This window comes from Enhydra lutris, unplaced genomic scaffold (assembly GCF_002288905.1).
Source record: "Enhydra lutris kenyoni isolate GAN:26980312 unplaced genomic scaffold, ASM228890v2 scaffoldscaffold3, whole genome shotgun sequence".
Lineage (NCBI taxonomy): Eukaryota > Metazoa > Chordata > Mammalia > Carnivora > Mustelidae > Enhydra > Enhydra lutris.
The window spans coordinates 53,086,025-53,107,037 of record NW_019154087.1 but is presented as its reverse complement, the minus strand read 5'-3'; the positions used below and the strand labels follow the sequence as shown (position 1 = coordinate 53,107,037).

Here is a 21,013-nt window from a genome sequence, read left to right as displayed (position 1 = left end):
AAAAAAAAAAAAAAAAAAACTTTCTTATTAATTTTGACCTATTATTAATTTCGTGTCCATCTTTTTCCTAATAAGATTTTATATTTCTCAAAATCTGTTATACAGTTTTTTGTTCTTGTGACTTTTCCTTTTATAAAACAGAAACCAAAAATAGTGTCCTAAAGTATTTGTTTGCAGTCCCGGTATGTAAACAGGTTTTAGTGGAGTCATTTCTGTTGTATGAAGATGATTTTTAATTTATGCACACATGCATGCACACACACACCCACACATACACCCAGAGACTATTTTATTTGAGTCACATGACCCAGGGCTGGACTTAGCTGTTCCATTAATTGATTTCCATAATTAGTCTTTCATGTAATGAAACTTTTGCTTTGACTATAATTCAGTTTGATTTTTGGACTACATCTACACATTATTACCATTTGCGGTGTTACACTTCACTGAACTGAATGATTTAATGTGTTTTTCTTTAGTGCCAGAAAGGGACTGACAAACAGGAAAGAGTAGAAAACATGGAATTCCTTTGAATCTTGCTATTTTCAGTCTTTCAGGGCCTCATATTTTTCAAGCCTTCATCAGGCCACTGTTAGCATGTGCTCTAAATTTTGTACTTTATTATTTGCAAATTTCTTGTGCGGCAAAATAGTTGCTTTTCCAGAGGTTTTCTCCCAGGGATATTTAGAAATTTAGAAATATGTATGAAATTATGCATTTTATAATAATTCTCCCTCCCATTTTTTTCTCACTTAATAGAAAGATAAATCATTGGGATGCCTGGGTGGCTCAGTCCCATAAGCGTCTGCCTGCGGCTCAGGTCATGATCCCAAGGTTCTAGGGTAGAGTCTCACATCAGGCTTCTTGCTCAGCAGGGAGCCTGCTTCCCGAATATTATATTCCTGAATATAATCAGGAATAAAAATGTAAATATCTGAGCCTTGGTGAAATGTTATTTAGTATTTTCTGGGAAAGAAGGTCTGTGACTATAGGACCATTTCTGTCTGTTTCAAAAATGTATCCCTCACACCAGAAGAGTATCCAGCATATAATATGTGCCAGTAACTATCGTCAATGAAGGAAGAAAGATAGCATATCGGTTTATTATTTTTATTTTCTCAATGAGTGAATGCTGATTCTAAACTTTACCTAAACACATTTAGGTTATTTTCTATGCATTTAATAAATATTTATTAATAATTACACTATGTATTAGGCATAGTCCTTCTTCAATAACTCCATTTTCTTGCATTTCATCATATTCTACTCTACATTTGCACCCTTTTCCCAATACTAGATTCAATATAACACAGTGATAACTAGCACTGTTCCAGAAGCTAGGAGTGGGATTGCTAGGTTCAAATCTCAGCTCTACCACTTATGCACTGTATGACCAAGATGAGTTACACAATTGTTCTCAACTTCAGTGTCCCTAACTTTCAAAATGGAATAATAATTCTAACACATATGATTTTTGAGGATTAAATAAATAAAAACTAGTAAAGTATGGAAAAGAGTATGTAGCACAAAGTTAATCAATGCTCAATGTATGTTAGCAAATATCACTTGTGAAAATCATAATTTACTAAAACCCTTAATTCCTACATATTAATATCCAGTGCTTTTGTATGCTTCCTTTTATTTTCTCTAATTTAAATTTTATGCTATAAATTTTCAAATTTTATATCATCTTTGCTCCACTACTTATACAACTGTGTAACCTTGAAAAATTATTTAACATCTCTAAATCTAACAGTAAAATGAAGAGAGTAACAATACTTCAGATTTCCTTGAGTGTTCAATACTAGATAATTTAATATAATGTCTAGTGTGTATTCAATAATATCTGGCTACTAAAATTATTGTTTTAAAATGATTATTTGTTTGCTAAAAATAAACTCTGGGTATATGGATAAAAGTTAATAATCCTCTTCATCTACTACAAGATATATTTCATTTAGTTTTTACTTCACTGTCATGTAGCAAAAATTCTCTCTCACAATAAGCCATAGTTAATCTCCAAAAGGAGTTCTCTACCCAATACTCTTCAATTTGTTTCTTTCTCTTGGCATCCCTTCTGTGTATTACCTTACATTTATCTAAATTAAATCTCATCCTGTATTGCTGTTTTCCCATTTCTTACTTTTCATCACTCTGAAACTTTTCTCCACCTTCCACTGGGTTTACAGTTTATTTTGAAAATATATCTGTAGCTTTGATAAATGCATACTCTTCTTTTGTTGATCAAACGTAATGATAGAGTCCTCTCTGAATTCAACTTGACTCATTTAATTATTACATTCTCTTTCTATATTCTCAATGATTTATTTGAGTAATTTATATTATCAGCAGTAGTAGCAATAATGATTAAAGCAGACCTGAAAGAAAGAGGGCCTTAGATACTTCAAAGATTGGTTTACTGTTCTTTTGTTACATTTTGCTCAGCCCAAATGTCTGCAAATTGGGACTAAAGATTGTTGTGAATATTCTTTCTTGATGAGGGAAAACCAAGACAGCATATTTACATATTTACAATTTACAATTATTTATTTACAATTTATTGTAATATTTACAATTATTCCCTTCACACCCCCCGCCAATATTCCTACCTTTAATTAATTTTATTGATTTCTATGAGGGCAGTTTGTGATTTATATCCAAGGTCCTATAACAAGAAAGTGCTAGAGTCAGAATTTAAATTTAGAATCATACCAGGAGCCAGTTCATACTCTTCTAATGTGATTTGTTCTTTATAATCATATCATACAAATTAGTTTATATTGGCTATATGCCACAAAACAAGGTAATATTTCACATGTAATAATATATTACATGCTGTTAAGCCTAATATTTTTTCAATTCTTCCTCTTTTGAGAAAATATGAATTTTATCATTCATATAAAACATATATTAGTAACTTCTAAAGATTTTCTATCATACAGCATCATATTAGCATAAATTACATCATGATTCTGGGTTTTGTTTTGTTTTTAAATTTTTCCTCAAAAGCACATTTGTATAAGTATTTTGCAGCAATGCAACATGGCTTCAGGGAAAATAATATATTTTTTCTTATCTTACTAGAATTATTTGTACTCCAAAGAAAATTACTACACACAAGTTTATGCTTTTATGGTACACAGTAAATCCCTGCTTCTTAAAACTACCAAATTAGAATTTTGATAAATAAAAAAATGGATTATATGAAAATACTTTCTTAACTGTGCTAATTACACAGCTTTACCTTTATGAGCATAAGAGGAATTAGCTAAGAATCTCAGTATGTTCCTGGGTGTTGCTATTTTAACAAAATGGTGAGCTAAATGTCTGGATTATCTAATATTAAATTGATAATTAAGAGGTACTGGGAAAATATTGTGCTCTGTTGTTCATTTATATTCCAATTTCCAGAATAAATGAAATTCTAGTAAATAGGTATTTAGAGACTATGATTTGACATTCTTTATATACCAAGCTCAAAAATAAATAATACCTATATCAGTTTATCAAATTTTCATGGAGGGAATAACACTAACGAAATGCCTCCCATGTATTTTTAAACGATGTATATTATTTTATTAATATTGAGCAATTACATAATTATCAATTACTACATTTTTAACTTTTTTACTGAAGTGATTAGAAGCATATCTATTTAGAGTTATATCTATATGGGGAAATGAAATATTTATGAAGTATCCTGCTATATCTATAGTCTTGTATCTACACCTTTCTTTCTATTTTTATGATGTTAGTTTTGTAACATATCTCAGCTGAGTAAATCAGAGATTATAAAGTTGAGCTGAGTAAATCAGAGATTATAAAGTTGATCTCAGATACTGTGGCACAAAACTTCTGTATGGGAGAGAGGGGTTTTGTTTCCTGTGGAGTCCCAGAAGTATAGCGACAGCACTGGGTGCTCAAGTTCCGAAGGGTTCTCCCAAAGATAAGATTTATATGCATCCCTCTGTTAAACGGACTGGTACATGTCTTGACTGAAATGTTTCTTTATCAAAATTAATAGTCCCCCTTTTTGCCTTCTGTATATTGATTGCCTTTGTAACCTAATCCAAGTCTGCATGATGGAGACCAAAGCCAATCACTGAGACATCAGGGATGAAACAAGGGAAGAGTTTATCTGAGAGACAGCCAGGAGAGGGAAGACGAAGCTCAAAATCTGCCTCCCCAAATGGGAAGAGAAGGAGTTTTTTGTTTTGCTTTCTTTTTATAATCATAGGGATTGAGATTATATACATATTGATGAAATTTAGGACTCTTCATGAGGGAAGATGGAGCAAGCACACTGAGCAAACTTATATGTAACGTACATCCTATGTTCACTTTGAGGGTGGCAACAGCACCAAAATGAGGCAAGGTTCAGTCCCTGACATCAGGAGGGTATCTCAGGACAGGGAGAAGGGGCTATGGGCAGGCTCTGAGAGCTGGTATAAACTGGTGGGGGTCTTGGACTTATTATGTTGGGTAAAGAATGCAGAGCCTTGCTTATTCCTAGGCTCGAAACATACTAGTTGACTTTGAGTCCAGGCTTCTGTAGAGATAGCTAGGAAGTTTATTAGTGGGGTCTGAAAAGAGCAATAGCTAATTAGGGAAAAATAGTTCTCTGAAAAACAAGCTTTAAACTTTCCAGTATTTCAACCTCATTAAATCTATGGGGCATGTTTTCACCTTTGTTACATTTTTCTTATAAACTGTTAAGTCACCGACTTCTAGTGCTTATAGTGCTTCAAACTCGGTCACTAGTTATCTCTTTAATATATGACACCTCAATCAAATAAGCCTATCAGGGAGCCCCTTGGTATGGTGACATACTATATGCCAACAGTGCCTGGCCCCAGTATTGCTTTAGAAAATCCAAATATGCTGCTAGACCAGGCAGCTCTGGTTGTTGTGTGTTGGAGCAATTTGTTTTTTTCTAAGGCAAATGCAAATATAAAAGAGTTGTGGATCATTCAAGTTATTTACATCAAAGGCTAGGGTAGCCTTGAAGAAAAGAAACCAGCAAATAATAAGACGAATCTGATGTACCAAATCTTTTCATTATTTTCTTTCCTCATTGCTATTCTTTCCACCCATGTTTTCTTCCCAAAGAAATTCTTTCAGTTATGACATTAATGCTATAAAATGTTAGTTTAGTATCCTGACGAATATATATTTGCATTAAAAAATTTCCATTAATAGTGAATACCTATAGAGTGCTTTTTTTGCATTACTCCTTCAGTGTCTTTTAGTTTTTGCTAAATATTATCCAACCAAAACAAAATCATTCTTGTTGACAATGCTATATGAAATATACTGTTTGTACCTTAAAATAGCTTCAATTCTAAGTGAATTAGATTATAAAGTTTAAAGCGGGGATTGGGTGGGTTCAGTCAGTTAAGCTTCTGATTCTTGATATTGGCTCTAGTTGTGATCTCAGGGTGGGGAGATCAAACCCTGCGTTGGGCTCCCCGCTCAGCATAGAGCCTGCTTAAGATGCTCTCTCCTTCTCCTTCTGCTCCTCCTGCTCATGCTCTGTCTCTCTCTTTCAAATAAACAGAGTTGAAAAAAAATTATAAATGTTAAAATACTATTGCATTTTTCTTTGACATTTTATAAATATATATTGAAATATTGTACTAATTTCATATAATTTTTAAAACAAGTTGCCTTTTTTCATGAATTTAAAATAAATAGAAAATATATTCTCAAAAATAATTACTTAAAATATAAAGAGATGTTAATTGATAAATTATGTATTTTCTATCATAAATTTGTAATCGAAAACAGACTTAAATATAAAAATAGTGACATTTGACAATTAGTACTTGTTTGTCTCAAAGAAATAAATACAGTGTCAGAGGTTGGCATTCATCAGTATTGTGAGTTTGACCCAATCTTTTACCTATTTAACCAAAAAAATGCATGCTTTACTTGTTTGTCCTATGATGCTATAATAATCAATTTTACTATTTAAGAATTACTAAAAAATATTTTTGGATTTACTTGAGCAGCTTCTTTTAAAAAGAAATATGTTTAACTTTTTTAGTCAGTACTGTTGACAAAATTTGCTTAAATGAGCAGGATGAAGACATAATACCTTAGTAAAATCTTCAACAAAATTGAGAAACTTATTGCAAATATCAAATTCACATAAAAGACTGAGATTTTTGCATGAAAAAGCCACAAAATGTAGATTTTGACATTTATTATACTGAATCCTTTTTCTCAAATAATGTGCTTTAGCAATTAGGAGATTTATACATATAGAATTTCAATTAAAGCCATGCAAGTTCTAATTTACATAAGCACATTTCAGTTTGTATCATTTAAATCTAGTACATTAATTTTAGCCGTCAATGTATAGAGTATCTATTTAAACTTATTGGGTAAAGTACATCATTGTTCACTTCCCTTCTTTGTTTTGTTGATGAAGATAAATGACCCTAAATCTGGGTTCTTAGGCATTAAGACAGTGTTTGATTTGCTGGAGAGCTTCCAGTTGTACTGTATTTACATAGGATTTGTAAGGACCTGTAGTTTCCAGATAGTGATAGTGCTTAAAATTATGCCCAGAAGTTCCTAAGAGAAGTATGTAAAGTAATTTAAATTACATTCATATGCACAGAAGACAGATTCCTAGCTTTGTAAGTGATATAAAACCATTATTGTATAGCAACAATCATAAGCTTGTAAAAATCCTTAAATTTATGGCTTTTGGGGGTATAGGTGAAAACAAATGAGAGCAATCTCTTTTTCTTCAATTCTAGACCTCTCCAGAATGGTAGGCCGTAAATTAATGTCACTCATCCTCTCAATTTATACTTTGTAAAGTCCCTGTGCTTAAGTGGGATTGGGAAATAGGAAGTAAAGGTAAGCAAATACCATGATTTTTTCAGAAAAGGAAAACTGATTTCTGATTTTCAATGAATAACTTCACCCCACAAGTTAAAAAGGCACGGAAGACAATTGCAATAGGGGGAATGACTGAACTCAACTCTACTGAAGCAAAAGGCAGACGAGTTATAAAGCACCAGGGTGAGCAAATGGAAAGGTACTGAAGGGCAATAGGGTAGAGAAGGTGGTGGTCAACTTGAGGATGCCAAGCATGTCCCCTCCAGGGCGCTAACTGGAGTTAGCCTCACACCCTCTCACAGAGACTGTGATAAGAACACCATCTTCCCTGATGATTACATTTCAAAGGAATGGCTCTGAGGTCCTTGAGAAAGGCGTTCCTGGGTGGTATAACCAGCTGGAGGCTGGGAGAAGATTTACATCTCAAAGGGGCAGAGAAGGAGCTTACAATAGCAATTTTTCAAAGCAAATGCTCTAAGAAGAGAAATGTCAGAGCCCTGTAATCTCTACAGGTTTTGTCTCAAGTTTAGTTAAACTGAATCTGTCTTTGTTGATGTAGTTCCCTTTGATTTCTTATTGAGAAAGTGGTGGCAGAGTTGACAAGGGTTCCTTAGAATGTTTTCCTTCTCCGAAGTATTTCTGCTAAGGATCTTGGTGGTTAAAGACACATTTGAATTAAAATGTTCCCTATTAAAATGTAAATTCTCTCTTGGAAATCAGGCTTGTTCACAGATTACTACTGTGAATGACTTACATGGGATAATCAGATTGCTTTCCTTCTGGCTGAGAAATGTGTCCTGAGAATTAGTATTTTGATTGGATGTTAAAAAGAGAGAAGAAATGATCATTGTTCTACGTGATAAACTTGGAGAAGATGGACCCAGGAGGATGTTACTCTCTGGAACAAGAAATTTGTATTTGGTCAAGACAAACTTGACTCACTTTTACATTTTGTTTTGTACTTTAAGAGTAGCAATTGTCATAGTTATTAGAGAAACTCATCCTTTCCTTATTTATAGAAGCTTCAAAGATGATAAAAAATACAGTGGTAGCTTACAAATTCACCCATATATAAATGGGAACAATTTTCATGTATTCTGTAAGTAATTATTTTATGCTTGGTGTTCTGAACCTGGAATATGAGCAAGAATCCAATAGATCACATTTAAATAACTAATGCGTGTTAAAGGGAAATAAAATGTGCAAAGTGTATTTCAATGACTAGGCAACTTTGCACAGAAGGCCAGAGAATAAATATTTTAGGCTTAACCATACCATAAGATTTCTGTAACAATTATTCAGCTCTACCTATATAACTGAAATCAGACAAAGACAATACAGTAATAAATGAATATAGCTGTGTTCCAATACAAATTTACTTACAAAAACAACCAGTGGGTCTGATTTAGTGCATGGCATCATTTGCCCAGGACTATGGGAACATTTCCTGAGGTGAAGAAGGCTCTTACGTACTCAACTCTTTTATAACCTACCTGAGTTAATGCTCTAGTTGCAAACATATGGTGATTTGCATGGCATAAAACAAAACAAAACAAAACAAAACAAAAAAAAACAGGAGGCTAAGGGCTAAGAATTTGTCAGTAAACTTGAAAGTGACAAGAAAAGGAAAGCTCTCTAGACAGAAATGTCTTTAGAGTTGAAAAGGGCAATTCATTAGCTGATTAGAGCTTGACTAGCTTGAGAATAGCTGACTCCCTTTTTTGTAATTTTCTGTTCATCAATCTTGAGAAGCTTTTGACCTGTGCATTAGAAGGGAGATTCCCAGGCTCAGAGCTGACACCACTTACTAAACCTGATGCTTTCCCAATTGTAAATGAATAAATTGGTATTCAGTATAAACAAAGGTATCCTGTGATTTTGATTAGCTCAGTCAATCCCCAATAGCTTAATTAATTCTGGATGAATTGTTAAATTTGTTTCTGAATTTGCATAGCTGAGACCCAGTCTTCTGAAGCTATGAAGAGCTGCCAAAATGAACAGCCAATGTTCAATTCCCCATCTTTCACATCTGTTTGCCGAACATAATAGGGAGACTCCAACTCTGTAAAACTTCATAGTGTAGGCTAATGCTCTGGATCCCAGTTTCAGTTTTATCAGTTAATAGCAGTGTGTTATGGCAAACAGCAATCTCCTTTACCTGAATTGTTTTAATTAGGCAAACAGTACTAAAATCTTTTTCAGTCTGAAATGCTCAGAAATCTAGCTTACACTGCATGGAGGGAATAGTTCATTTAGCTCTGTCTGACTGACTGTAATCTAAAAAGTAGTGAAAATTTTTCAATTTATTAAAGACAGAGCAAATAATGTGCCATTTGATTGACTCTAACATTAACGTCCTGGGGTTTCCTTGAGATAAGTTGAAGGAATAAACACAGGTTAACATTCTTTCCTTATATCCGTAATAGCTTTTTAACACACCACTGAACACACTGTTAACATACAGGAAATAGACAGTGATTAGCTGATTGCTTTGCCCTGACTGACAAATGAGGATTCACAGCAAACTCTTCATGTTAGATTCTTTCCTTCATATGTCTGTGCAATTTCTCCTCCCAATTTACTACATTGAATTCCATTTGTAAGTGATCACACTGAAACTTTTCAAAGATTATTAGAGATAGTAAATTTATTCAGTATTTCATATATTCAGTAATTTAGGCGTTTAGAGAATAATATCAAATTTTCTCAAATCACACATGGTATTTATATCACAAATTGTACAGGAAAAAGACACTTGATTTTTTCAGCATTACATTATATTTTTCATGATTTTTGAAGGTAGGAGAGTGATTATCATTATGTTCAATAGCCTTTTTCTTAGCCTGCATATTAAGTACAACATAAAGGATACTTCGTTTGTATGTAAGAATAGAACCAAAATAGAGCCTAAGTTGCCTTGTGGGTCATGAGCGTGGGTTTTTCTTCTCATGCTTAAGTAATATCTGTGAAAATTAAACCAATAGAATTTATATAAGCAGTGCCTTTTTCAAAGCGAACATATTCCTAAGCATGGTAAAACGGTGCCTATCTTAACCTACAAGTGCTTCAATAGCTCTCCACTAGTAGAGAGTGGTGTGGCATATCCAGAATTTACTAAAGACCACACACAGTAGTATTTTAAAATATCATATCTTATCTTCATAGTGTTTATAAGAGTTAGCAATCATCCTTATTGTAAAGATGGAAAAATTGAGACTCACAGAGTTTAAATAACTTGTCAAAAGAAGTCTTCAAAAGAGTGTGCATTAGAGATCAAACTGAGGCAAGCACCCCGGTGATGTCACAAATGTGAGTCCTGTTGATGATATTGTCTCAAGGTTTCCAAATTATAATGTTAAAATTAACTTGATTAGTTTGAGTGACCACCTAGTTCTCTCTGGATACAATTTTTGTTAGGTCAAATTTCAAAAGGAAACTATTATTCATTAGAAAGAATTATTTTCCAAATTACTGGTGTTATACATATCACTGAATGAATAGGCTTATTCTTCACATATTCCAGTTTAAATTCAACTGTATATAATTTATTTGAAAGAGAGAAATTAAATAAAATTGAACAGAAATGTTGAATGGTAATTGCACTGCATTTATAAGACCACAGAAGGAATATCAAAATCATGAATTAAAAGAAAAGAAAATATGACTTACCATTGTTAACGTTTAAAATGTCTTGAAGTATTATCAAAATACAGTCCTGTCTATAATGCTGTATTGTCCTTATTACAGAGCTATAAAGAGATTAAAAAATGAAATTCCAATTTTGTACAAGAACTTTTGCTTCATTGTCATCTAGAAAAATCTCCTACTGAAGTCTTTTTTTTTTTAAATATCTTCCCATAACTTTAAATCCCTCCAATGACATAAGAAGAAATGATGTTTTTGTTTTAACTAACTGCTGAATATTTATGGTTTTGATTTTTGGTCCTTCTGGTTTCTCTCAGAAGTCATGGCAGAAATAATTCCATTTTCACTTGTATTCTTAGAATTTTCCTGTCTAGCGGGTCTTTTTCTTCAGGATAAACTTGGGAATTTTTTATTCTATTCTATTCTATTCCTCACCAGATTCTTTTCTCCCAATTTAGACCTCTCTTTTTTTCCCCCTCCCTTCTGTCCAGTATATTAAAGGCATCTTCAAAATATATGCATTGCTACCTCTGGTATACATATTTTTTAATAACACCTAAACACACTTATACTCTAGGCTTCTGCAAGACATATGGCTAACTTGGAAACATTAATTGGCTGGGCAAGTTTGTGTAGATGAGGCTTTATTTACTAATGAAGAAAGAAAGTATATATATGAATTTACACTCTTTTTCAAGAAATGTAAGAATTTCTGTTGCTTCATATTCTTTCAATACTTATCACTAGACTTTATAATTTATGCCATTCTCAAAGTTTTGGCTTAAATTTTCATCTCTGATTACACACATTGTTAAATACTTTTTCATATTTTCTTAAGCCATATGGATTAACTAATTCATGGAATATTTGTTCAAGTATTTGGTTGGTGGTTCTTTGGAATTGTCTTTTACTTATTAATTTTTAGGAGATCATTATTAATTTTCTATCTGAGATCTTTGTTAGTTTTATGAATTTATTTTCCTGCTTGGTGCCTTGCATTTTTGGTCTCTTAAAAGTACATTTTGAGGAATAAGTGATCTAAATTATGATGTGGTTAAACATATAAATCATTTCCCTTGAGGTGAGTTCATTGCTGCTGTTGTTGTTTGGTTTTTGCTTGTTTGTTTGTTTTGGTTTTAGTGTTCATTTTTGTGTGTGTGTGTGCTTTGAAAAATCTTTCTCTGCCCAAGAATATGGAGATAGTCTTCTATATTATAAGGCACTTTGAAGTAACAAAGTTTAATGTTAAACTTCAACACTTATATTTAAACACCTTCTTTTCTCTCCTTTCCTTCATGCATCTTTGAGCTCCCATCTAAGAGCATTTTCCTTCTGCCAGAAGAATATCCTACAGAGTTTACCTTGAGACAAGTTTACTAGAGATGAACTTTCTAATTGTTTTTAAAAATATATTTATTTTAATTTTTATTTATGTATATAAAATTCTACGATTGATTTTATTTTGTTTCATCACTTAGAAGATAGCATCCCATTAGCTTCTTGTTCCTATTTTTGCTGGTGACACTGGTTACTTTTCTGGCTCTACTTGCTATAAAGTCAATCTGTATTTTCTTATTTGCATAATTTTAAGGTTTTTCTTTCTCTTTGATTTTTTTTTCAATTTTATCACTAAGTGTCTACGTGTAAATCATTGTGGTTTTTCATTTGCTTTGCTAGACATTTGATTATCTTCAATTTATTGATTGGCATCTTTCAACATTTATGGAAAATGCTCAGGTCCTATTTCTTCAAATATTAGTTCTGTTTCATTTTCTTTGCTTTCTCCTTCTGCGGGTTTCACATGAAAGTATTTTTGTTACCCTCACCTGTATTTTTAATTCTTCATCCTTCTATGTTTCATTGGGTAATATTTCTTTTAATCTCTTCCTTAGTTTAGTCATTAACTTTTCTGCTGTGTCTAATCTGTTCTTAAGCATATCAATTTAATTCTTATTTCAGTTATTACATTTTCTACTTATATAATTTCTATTTGGCTCTTTCATGAATTTATAATGTTAATAGATTGTTTAAAGTCTTTGTCGAGTTTTCTGAACTGATTTTATTTTCATAAACAATTAATTTTATAATCCTGGTGGATTTATTACTATTGTATCCTCTTTCTGCTTATTCTCATCACACTGTGTATGCCATGTTATCTTTGACTGTTTCTTGGACATTTTATTAAGAATTGTTTGTAATAATGATTAGATAACTAGGATGATACTATCTTACTATAGAGGGGAAGATTTTATATTTTACAAGACACTTGGATAAAAGTGAGATAAAAAAGTGAGATAAAAGTGAGCTGCAGTCCATATTCACTTGCATAGTGAGGCATCCTGAAGTCCTAGCAGAGAGAAGGTGGTAGCCCATTACTGTACCCATCCCATATGCCTGAAGGAGCAAAAAGCCACCAAAGGGCATTTAAACCTCAGTCTTCTTCTCTAGTTGAAAAAATTCCCAAAGCACTAAGTGACTCAAGGTGAAATCTTAGGTCTCTAAGTTATAGTTCTTGTCAAGATACAGACAGGGCAGTTCTTCACTGTCTTATTATCTCTTTCCTGAGATAAGAATGAAAAGAAAAGTCTTTCATATATTATTTTAAGAATATTATTTGTATTTATTCCAGGTTTGTTTGTTGTTTGTTTGTTGCTGTGTTACTTCTTCAGTGGAAGAGTTAGTCCAATCCATTGCTATCAAAGGAACATTTCTAGATCTCTTTTTAAATTTCTTTTGTTTTATTTTTGCAACACACATTCTGATAAGCATATAATAGTATACAGATAAGCAATTCTAGACATTTGATCACAGTAAATTAGTATACATCTTGACATGTCTAAATTAGGTAAAAATTAATATTTATTTTGAAATCACTTATTTCTTGACAAAAGATACCATCAGAATTTTCACATTAGTTAAGGTGTGTGTCATTGACTAAGTGTAGTTTTGTTATGAGAATAATCAATAATTCCACTTGGGATTTCCATCTTTTTTGTGTGTATGATACATTTCTGACTTAAGTATTTTATCTGTTTTTAATTAGTAGCTACTTTTAATGGAGTAGAGAAGGGAAAAATACATGTAATTTGAAAATTTTATTGATAAAATTTCTTCTATATTTCATTCCTATAATAATAGTTATGTGTAATTAGGGCAATAAGATTAAAACTAGTATTCAAATATTCAACATAAATAGGTACTTAGGAATTTCAAAAGAAAAGAATCTTGTTTATGATAAATTAAATTTTTCTGATGATTTTAAATTAATTTATTTTAATCAAATTACTACAATCATCTTGTTTTTAATCGGTGTTTCACAAATATTCATATTATTTTATTCCTTTTTTTTTTTTAAGATTTTGTTTATTTGACAGACAGAGATCACAAGTAGGCAGAGAGGCAGACAGAGAGGAAGGGAAGCAGGCTCCCTGCTGAGCAGAGAGCCCGATATGGGGCTCAATCCCAGGACCCTGGAATCATGACCCGAGGCGAAGGCAGAGGCTTTAACCCACTGAGCCACCCAGGCGCCCCTATTTTATTCCTTTTTTGTACTTTTTTAGAACACATACTACTTACACCCATGTTCCTATTACTATTTCTATCACCTAGTTGCTATTAGAATAATGCTTCATAAATACTTACCTGCTGTGGTTGAAGTTGGACTCAACTGTATTTGTCTCTCTAGCTTTGGATTCTGCTAGAAGAGACTAAACAATTTTCATTTCTTTGAAAGCAATCTCTTAATATTCCTCTAAGGCAAGTTGTGAAAATGAAAAAAGTGCAGAATGTGTTCCACTCTTTTATTTGCCTCTTCTCTTTCCCAAGTAATCAAAAGAAAAAGCTGATCTAGAGATGGCATTAGTAGTCTTCATAACATGAGATTAGATGAAACACCACAGCTAGAGCTCTGATTTATTTCCTTGGATACTGAAAGGTCGTCCAATAGGACACAAAGCTCATAGGTCAAAAGAAGTACTGAAGTGTTTCAAAAAACTTAGTACCATCTGTTATACCTGGCCTATGTATTTTAATGCTTTTATCTTTGTTCAAGACATCAACTAACTCTTGATATCATGCAATACATGATTTTACTTAAAGAAGACTTTTCATATGTGCGTTATCATTGGACCTGAAAGGATGGAAGAGGGTTCTAAAATGGTAGATCTTATTTTCTGCAAAGCAGTTGTCTGTACATAACTAGCACAAGATGTAGATAGAATGTTATAGAATGAAATATGCTATCATTAATGTATATCCATGAAAATATAGATTAATATTAATTAATAAGAAATTAAATTTTCAATATTTTTCCTGGAAACTCATTTCTAAAGTGATAACTGTGAACACTAAATATACACAAACACTCAGAGACAACCAACCTATACTAATATCACTTAAAATAAATCTTAAGTTGGCTTATGAATTGATTTGTAGATTTTATTTTAGGTTGTTAATGTGTTTCTAGACATAATCACCATTTTGTTATAAAATAGAAATCTGATAAGTTTTATGTGTACTTTCTCCATCATTAAAGCATGTTTGATGAAAGTTAGAATATAAGAATAAAAGTGTTTAATATTAGTGAATGTGTGTGCTTAAATCTTTCCTTGTTAATAACTATCAGAAAGACTAGTAAAGATAAGCATGACAATTTTGTAGGTAAAAGACATCTTGCTGCTGCATTTACTTAAGGAATAAAGCTCTTAATTTTGACAAGTAGCTAGTGAACATAATTGGCTTTGTGCATGTAGTCCTATATGATATGTCAGGGAAGAAGAGAAATATATATGTAGCATGAAATATGTAGGAAAAAATTTTGGAGTTTTCAAAATACCCATAATTATCTAAGAATACATATTACTGAGGTAGTTTTTTAAATAATTTCAAAATGTAATCTCCAAATTGAAGAAAAACTTTTTTGCTGTGCAAGTTAATATGCCCTGGGTGAACAGTAATTCTTATTTCTCATTATGTATCTTCTCAAAAAATTACATTTTAGAAAGATGTCTCACATTGTTATGCCAAATCTCCACATTTACTCTAACATGTTCATATTATCTAATTAGCATTGTTAGTGTATAACTACTAAGAGCCCAACTAATTTCAATGGCCTGAGATCTAATACCAGATACAGGAGGTTGGTAAAGAGATTCCAAGGTGACTTAGTAGCAATTGTATTTCTAAATGTCAGAATAGTCAATGCTAACATGCTGATTTTAGAACCAGATGTCACATTATTTCTTACATGATTTTATGATAATCCAGAAGTTGGAATTCAGAAATGTTAATAGAAAATTATTAATCATCCTTATAATAGTCTACATGATGTTATTACTTTTGTAATTCTCCCTTTTTCTATAGGCTTGTAATATTAAAATAAAAAAGACCTAGGGACACCTTGGTGGCTCAGTTGGTTGGTTAAGCATCCAACTCTTGACTTTAGCTCAAGTCTCGATCTCAGGGTTATGTGATTGAACCCCACGTTGGGGTCCATCCTTATCATGGAGTCTGCTTGAGATTCTCTCTCTCCCTCTCCCTCTGCCCCTACCTCCCTCATTCTCTCTCTCAAATAAATAAATACAATCTTAGAAAAAAAAAAAGACCTAAAGAAACACTGTGTCTGCAAATTTCAAATATTTTCTATGCCTAATTGGCCAAATATATTTTAGTGGTTTTATAGAAAGAAAGGAAAAGAAAGAAAGAGTATGAGTACTAAAGAAAAGAAGATTAAGCATATTGCTTAAGTTCTTTTGGCTCAAGAAACATTGAAATAAAATATGAATATTGATAAATATCATTAGGGAACATTAGGGTGTCAATACAAATGACTGAGCAAGGTCTTTGTTACCCATTTGTATCATTTCTATAAGTGATATCAGGACAAAAAGAATCAACTTGGCCTGAGTCTCGCTCATAGGGTTTTTCAGTTTCAAAGGCAAGCCCGTCCACCTCTTTAACAATACAAAACCCTGCTCCTTAAGTCTTTAAGACTTTTAGATTTAGGCACTAGATCTTATACAAGGAGTAAAAGTCAGTTTAGTTCATTTATATTCATCAGCTAATGGTGTGGAAGACAGGGCTCATGACAACAGAGATCATTTAATGTTAATGCTTACCATGTGGTTGTGGGGGGATTGTATATTCAATCTTTCAATACAAAAATGTATGCTATTTTTGACTTGACAACTTATGATGGTAACAAAAAATAAAGTAACTGTTTATTGAATAGTTACATTCTATAAAATGTATTTGATTGGCATTTATCTTTCTTCTCAAGAGGACATAGGATTCAGAAAGAGAGAGAAAGAAGATAGAAATGTGAAAGGAAAGGAGAGGGGTTTTGGGGGGCAGAGCACAGCAAAGATTGCAACTGATACATATCTATTGCAAATTAAAAGCCACCGCTTTCCTGTACTCAATGCCCCCATGAAACATATCATCAATCACAGCAAACAGAAGACAATCATTGTCTCCCCCCCACCACCAACATGGAAAGTTCATTACAGAATATTAATTTGTGATATTTTAACCTGGCTAAAACTGAGCAAAGTCAGAATGCAAAACTCAGGGTAGAAAAGTTAGTGTCTGTGAATGTCAGCTGATGAGACATGGGTGAAAACTTGTAGGATTATCCAGTCATCTCTCATGAAAATGCACGATGACAGACATGTTAATTCCCATAATTGGTAAAGATTGTCTGAAAACAGAAAAGGAAAGCCAGATCCAGATTTCATATTATATTTCCTGGTTTGGCATAATTATTAGGAGAAATGTGTTGAATAGTTAAAAATATTATACTTGACTTTAAAATTTAAGGATTAGGAAGCAACGGTACTGTACCAACACTGACTGTTAAAGGCAGCTGACAGAATTTCACTTAATTGCTGTTTGGTTGGTGAACTTCAGTTTTTCCTTCGTCAACTTCCCAAATAAATCTTATCCCTTTAGAGTAAATTTATGTTTCTCAGCATAATGATGCATTTTACCCAGTCAGCTATGCTAGTGTTCTCTGAAGCCAGCCAGCAATGATATCACTTCACCTACAATATAAATCTATCAGTGAATAAACAACATCATTTTTATTTCAATGCCGATGTCACACTACATGTCGATTTGGCAGTTAAATAATTTATCTCTCTTTTGGGTGCAATCTGCCAGGCTTATTATAACTCTACTTCTGATATTCATTTTATGTTTAATAGTTCTTTGCCTCATGAGGATGCTTGTCAATCAATTAAATTGAAATGTCATTCTGACCTTTTATTGGAAACAATTTATTCCTTTTTTTCATTTCTTCACAAGCTTTTTTCCATTTTATTCAAACTAAAAGCCTTAATTACTAGTATTCAGAAACTTTGTACTATTTAACCTTATAAAACTACATGCTCATCAACATTACTGACACTTTATCTTTACAGAGGTTATCCAGTTGAGTCTGCCTGAGGATCAGAAACTAAGCATTACAGCGACAACTGTGGGACAGAGTGCTGTTTTGAGCTGTGCCATTCAGGGGGCACTGAGACCCCCCATCATCTGGAAGAGGAACAATATTATTCTAAATAATTTAGATTTGGAAGACATCAATGTGAGTACTAAATAGATGTTGCTTTATAATTTGCGTATTTCACGCGCTATACTCCAGACTTTGTGAAGTCTGAAGAGCTTAATGAATATTGGACGTAGAGTAGAAGAGGGTTATTGGAACACTTCCATTTCCACACTACTGACTGGGAGGTGCACCACAGATCATTTGAAATTACCCAAATCATGTGAGTAGATGTGGTAAGCAGGTTATGGAGCACTGTATTAGAGAGATCATATCAACTTAAACCAATTCTGTCTGATAGTCAGAATTTCTACAGTTATCAACAATTAATCTTTTTGTATTTGCCATTATGGTTGGGAAATAGCCTAAAGCTTGTGAGGTGTTATATTGGGTAAGGGCAGTTTTTGCTTCAGATACTTCATAGTGTATTAGAAATAATAAACATTAATCAAGCAATAAATGGTTTATTTTCTAGAATAAAATTGTATAAATTTCTCCACTGAGGTTCACACCTAGAGACTCAGAATCTTAAACTCAATTTGAAAGGGTACAGCTTTGAAAATGAAACAGAAACAGGGTATTCATCTGTTCCTTCCATGCTATGTGTTCCAAGTGAGGGTTAAAAAGTATACATCATCCTAGATGATGAAAAGAAGTAAAAATTGTGTGTTATGGGATGCCCATGGAAATGACATAGGGCAATCCTTTGTCTTAGTGATTTTGGGATTTTATGATGCATGTAAATTTTAGTTAGTTATTTTTTTATTATTGCTCAAGAAAACCATCACCTATTTGCTCATTCTTTGTTGCTTCATACAGAACTTCCAAACCACAGGTCCAAGAGTCACTCCTATGTGTTCTATCTTACTAAATATTCTTGTTTAATGTCCTCAAATGATTCAAAACAGAAGATTTCCAACTGTAATTTTTTATTTAATATTTTTTTCCTAAATTCGTTTATATCTGTGGAATTTCTTCAGAAATTATATGAAGATTAATACTTAATTCCTATGATACTAAGAACACTGTGCATCAGAATAGCTATAATCTCAGCAGTATTCAACAATCTTTGAGAGACATTCTTAATATTCGTTCTGTGATTTTTGTTTCCTTTACATCTGTCTAACCTGTTAGTAATTGTACCTCACACTGAGAAGAGGCCAGGGAAAACAGTAGATTAAATTCAAAGGAGTCTATTCTTTCATAAAATGTACTTTCCATAGCTCACGTGATTGCTTCATGAAGCATCTGGATCTCAATCTTCTATTTTCTTTTCTGGTATTCTAAGAGGATAGCTTTTATCTTTAAGGTCATCTCAGGATCAAGCGGGCTGTTGGAGCTCCAGCCACCAATCTATATTCCGTCATTCTACAGTCTGTGTCCACAGCAGTACAAAGCAGGTAGAAGATAAAAGAATTTATTCCTGGAAGTCCTGAAATTGTTTATGGGTCACTGATGAGCAATAACTGTAATAATTGTACTAGGGAGACTGGTAAATACCACTGTTTAGCTAGATGTACTGCCTAGCCTTCAGTTATAAAGGTGGAACAGGACATCAATTTCTATTTCTCTATCCATGGCCATCTAAGAGGATAGAAGATGTTCTGCTTTTGTCTTTATAGTCTGTTTTTTTGTTTGTTTGTTTGTTTTTCAGCATTGATTAAATATGATTATCCATCTAAATTCAAATCTGAGCAGTTCTGCACACCACTTCTGCTCCTTTGGTAGTTTCATCAGTCCTCAACTAATTTCTTTGATTGTGTATTTAGTGCTAATAGGCCGCTCCTTAAATATTCTACTGTTTTATTTATTTATTTATTTATTTTGATTATTTGGTCTGATTTTTTTTTGCTCATTCTTTTTAAAAAAATATTTAAATTCAATCAATTAACATATAGTGTATTATTAGTTTCAGAGGTAGAGTTCAGTGGTTCATCAGTTTTTCTGATCATTTTTAAGATAGTTCTATCCCTGTTGCCTATTTGAAGCAATTCTCACCATGTACAGCTAACATCCATTTAAAGCAAAGTGTCCTCTTGAAACATGGTAAGTCACTCACAGGCAATAAATCACTTGAAATAATCACTTTAATTCAAATCAGAATCCAATTGTAGGTGTAGCAGTTTGCACATTAGTTTTTGTTTGTTTGTTTTTTGTTTGTTTTTTTCAATGCTTGATTTCCTAGTATGTATGTAGCTGGCAAACTAGCACTGAGAGATAGCATATCACAGCATAATCAATAAATTTTATCAAAATTAAAATGTTAATAAAATTTTTATTATTAGTTTTATTTTAATATGTCTGGATTTTTAAAGTAATTAAATGCTTAATATAAACTACTATACCTTATTCTGCTTAAAAAAATGTTTCAGAATAAGTACTGAACTTCAAATTTAAAAATCAAATCCCCAAGTCATACTTCATTCCCAAAGACTGAAAATGATTTTAGTAGTAGAGATATCTGACTCTGTTACTCAGTTTTAATACAGTAGTGTGAGGATATAACTTTTTCCCTTAAATCTATGAATTTTAAAGTTCTCATATATACAAAAGATTTTTACCCTTTAGGCTATTCATTGATAACAGAACCCAAATTACATGCCACCAATAAAAACAATTCAGTTAGCAAGATTTCATTTCAACTTTTTAGAAACCTATAGTGTTCTATTTTAACATGGAACATATTAGAGTATAACATCAACACCAGTTATTAAAAAGGAAGTTATCGACTTTTTTCTTCTCTAGACTATAAACAATCCATTTCTTTTTTCCCCTTAACTAAAAATGTAGACATTTAATGTTTGTAATATAATACATCATTCACCATGTAATTTTTATCACTAATTTATTTTTAATATAAGCCGGAGGCCATTGTTGACTCTTAAAATCCAAGGGGAATTTGAGAATATTTATGATTCAAAATCTTCTAAGCCAAAGAAAGCAAGGAGCATTGGCAAGGCTAAAGATGTT

General features: G+C 32.4%; 1 protein-coding gene across 3 annotated transcripts in view; it reads left to right on the top strand.

The window, feature by feature from the left end:
- The window catches only part of LOC111156442 (follistatin like 5), a 764,534-nt gene that overhangs the window by 483,582 nt on the left and 259,939 nt on the right, over positions 1–21,013 (top strand). For all 3 annotated transcript variants that reach the window (XM_022517356.1, XM_022517373.1, XM_022517364.1), the window contains one exon: positions 17,916–18,082. In XM_022517356.1, coding sequence (XP_022373064.1) covers positions 17,916–18,082 — 167 coding nt within the window. The remainder of the gene's footprint in view (positions 1–17,915; positions 18,083–21,013) is intronic.